The 3,098-nt window shown below is 35.1% G+C and overlaps 1 protein-coding gene across 1 annotated transcript in view; it reads left to right on the plus strand.

Moving 5' to 3' along the window:
* Nucleotides 1-3,098, plus strand: part of ATP11B (ATPase phospholipid transporting 11B (putative)) — a 122,190-nt gene that overhangs the window by 59,411 nt on the left and 59,681 nt on the right. Inside the window, exon 11 of the mRNA XM_023519262.1 lies at nucleotides 1,475-1,672. Within this exon, the coding sequence (XP_023375030.1) occupies nucleotides 1,475-1,672 (198 nt within the window). The remainder of the gene's footprint in view (nucleotides 1-1,474; nucleotides 1,673-3,098) is intronic.

Below are 3,098 nucleotides of genomic sequence, written 5' to 3' on the forward strand. Positions count from 1 at the left end.
ACCTCAAACTCTTGGCTTTAAGCAATTCTCTTGTCTTAGCCTCCCAAGTAGCTGGGACTACAGGCACCTGCCACAACGCCCAGCTATTTTTGTTGTTGTTGTTGCCATTGTTGTTTGGCAGGCCCTGGCTGGATTCCAACCCACCAGCTCCGGTGTATGTTGCTGGCACCCTAGCTACTGAGCTATAGGCGCCAAGCCTATCCTGGTATTTTTTTTTACAGTTTAGGGAGTAAGCAGTTGTACTCCCTGTGGCATGACTTGAAGAGTTCAAACAGATCACAAAATTTTAATTGTGTCCGTAATTGGATTCCATGTCAATGCTACAAATTCACTTTTCTAATCCATTTACTGTATCTTAATCATAAATGAATTAAAGAGTAAGTTGACTTATTTTTGATTTTTTTCTGAATATTTTAACAGGTCTTATTATCAGTCTTGATGATATGAAGGTAGTAGTATACAAATTATATCATCTAGTGTTTTGAACTGATTAAATATGGACTACCAAGAGAATTTAACCTACAATTTTGGTAAATAATTGTTCTCCAAATTTCACTTTCAATTACAGTGTACATAAGAGAGGACAAATTTGGATCTCAAGAAACCACAAAGCAGGCTCATCACTCATAGCTCAGTGGCTAGGGTGTCAGCTACATACACCAGGACTGGTGGGTTCGAACCCCTCCTGGGCCTGCCAAAAACAGCAATGACAACTACAACCAAATAAATAAATAAATAAATAAATAAATAATGGGGCATTGTGGCAGGCACCTTTAGTCCTAACTACTTGGGAGGCTTGAGGTAAGAGAATTGTTTAAGCCCAAGAGTTTGAGGTTGCTGTGAGCTGTAATGCCACGGCATTCTATCAAGGGGGCAACTTAGTGACTTTGTCTCAAAAAAAAAAAGAAACCACAAAGCAGGTAATCAGAGAGTCGTATTTTCAATATTATTCACAATTATTTTATCTTTCCTAGAATGCATGATGAATGCAGTCTTGCTAACCCATTGAAGGAGGCTCTTCTATATATTCTGTATTTATAAAGAGTTAATTTCTAGCACTTACAACCTAGCAATTATTTCATAATTTTTTGTTGCACTCAATTTTTAGTTTGTTATTTTGAAGGATAGAAGTAGAATGGATGAGTATGCTCCAGAGATTATAATTTTGCTAATAGTAGTTTCTGTCACACCAGGCTTTTTATTAGCTTCTGAAAAGTAACAAATTAACCAATTTGAATTTACCCATTTTTTCTTTTACTTAGATGAAGATTCTAATGAGCAGTAAAATTATCCACAGGAAATGTAGTGTTACAAAGATAATTCAATAAATGAATTTCAATTTATGAAATTATCCTGTCTGAAAATATAGTTGATGATCTATTTAGGCGTGAAACTTTGTGAAAAATTTCCTTAGTGAGACTGAAGAAATTCTCATGTATTTTCTTTTATTAAATTATTATTTCTTTATTCCTAGATTCTGAGATTTATTTCAGACTTCCTTGCTTTTTTGGTACTCTACAATTTCATCATTCCAATTTCGTTGTATGTGACAGTTGAAATGCAGAAATTTCTTGGATCATTTTTTATTGGCTGGGATCTTGATCTATATCATGAAGAATCAGATCAGAAAGCTCAAGTCAATACTTCTGATCTGAATGAAGAGCTTGGCCAGGTAAAAATGATCCTAATATTTTGTTTTTCTAATCTGTTATTTTTATCAAAACAATAAGTGTACAAAGATTGATGTAACAAAATATTATGCAACTTAAACTGTTTTTTGACAGCCCTAGTTTGCTTCAGTCCTAAATCTTGTTTTTGATTCTTAAATCTTAATTGTTTTAATATTACTTACCCCTATATTTTTATATGATGTTCTTTCTTCCTTCTTAAATTTAGACATTATCTATTAGGGAATATAAACATGACACGAGTCCTCCCACACAAATACCCAGACACGTGCCCACTTTGCTTCTGTACAGCCCCCTAACATTATTCTGTCACAGTTTGGGGTTTAATAAATATATTGACATTATTTTGGCTTTTAAAATATTTGTTCAATAATTCCTGGTTCTGTATATGCTCCCTATAATGCCATGATTGCGTTTCCTTCCTTTTATGTTTCGTTTTCCCTTGAATTAATTGCTATTTTTTCATTTGCTTATTTTCCAATTACCACAAACAAGTCCCTGACAAAGATATGCCGCATCTCTCTACATATTCAAACACACGAGGTAATCTAGGATTTTCCGTTTCCTTCCTCTCCACCCTCCCTCTGCCCCCTTTATATTTTGGTGGTAGCTTCTGCGGAACCTTTCATCTTTCTGTTCCCGTTGGGCTTACTGTCTCCTAGCCTGCTCTCAGCTGGCACTTTGGACTTTGATTTAGCATCACTCTGGAAATTCCTTTGCCTCTCCTGTTGTAGAATTTCTGTTTTGCGCATCCCATGTCTTTCTACCCGTGGCTTATTGTCTCATTTTAGTGTAACTATTTAGTCTAATGACTTCCTGAAAAAAAGATGTGAGAGGAAAATATTTTTAAATTTTGCATATATGAAAATACCTTTATTCTCTCTTCCCACGTGACTAATAATTAATCTGGACATTGCATTTAAAATTGGAAATCATTTCTCCTCAAAATTTGAAAGGCAGTAACTTACTGTTTTCTAGATGTCAGTGTTGGCTGATGAGAAATCTAGTACCATTCTGATTCTTGATTCTTTATGTGTGATCTTTCTCAGATACTTGTAGGGTCTCCTGTTTATGTAATAGTTCTGAAATTTCATGTTAATGTGCCTTGGTTAAGTTTTTCTTTTTTCATTGGGCAGTTAATTCTGTGAGCCCTTTCAGTCTGGAAACACATGTCCTTCAGTTCTAGAAATCCTCTTGTTATTTCTTGGATAACTTGTCTTTCTATGTTTTGTTTTACTTTGTAGACGTCAGACTACTTATTAATCCTTTAATTCTCTTCGACTTTTCAGTTTTCATTTGTTTATTTATTTATTTATTTTTTTGAGACAGAGCCTCAAGCTGTCCCCCTGGGTAGAGTGCTGTGGTATCACAGCTCACAACAACCTCCAACTCCTGGGCTCAAGCGAGTCT

Source organism: Otolemur garnettii, unplaced genomic scaffold (assembly GCF_000181295.1).
Source record: "Otolemur garnettii isolate 467f Iridium unplaced genomic scaffold, OtoGar3 scaffold00166, whole genome shotgun sequence".
NCBI classification, from domain to species: Eukaryota; Metazoa; Chordata; class Mammalia; order Primates; family Galagidae; genus Otolemur; species Otolemur garnettii.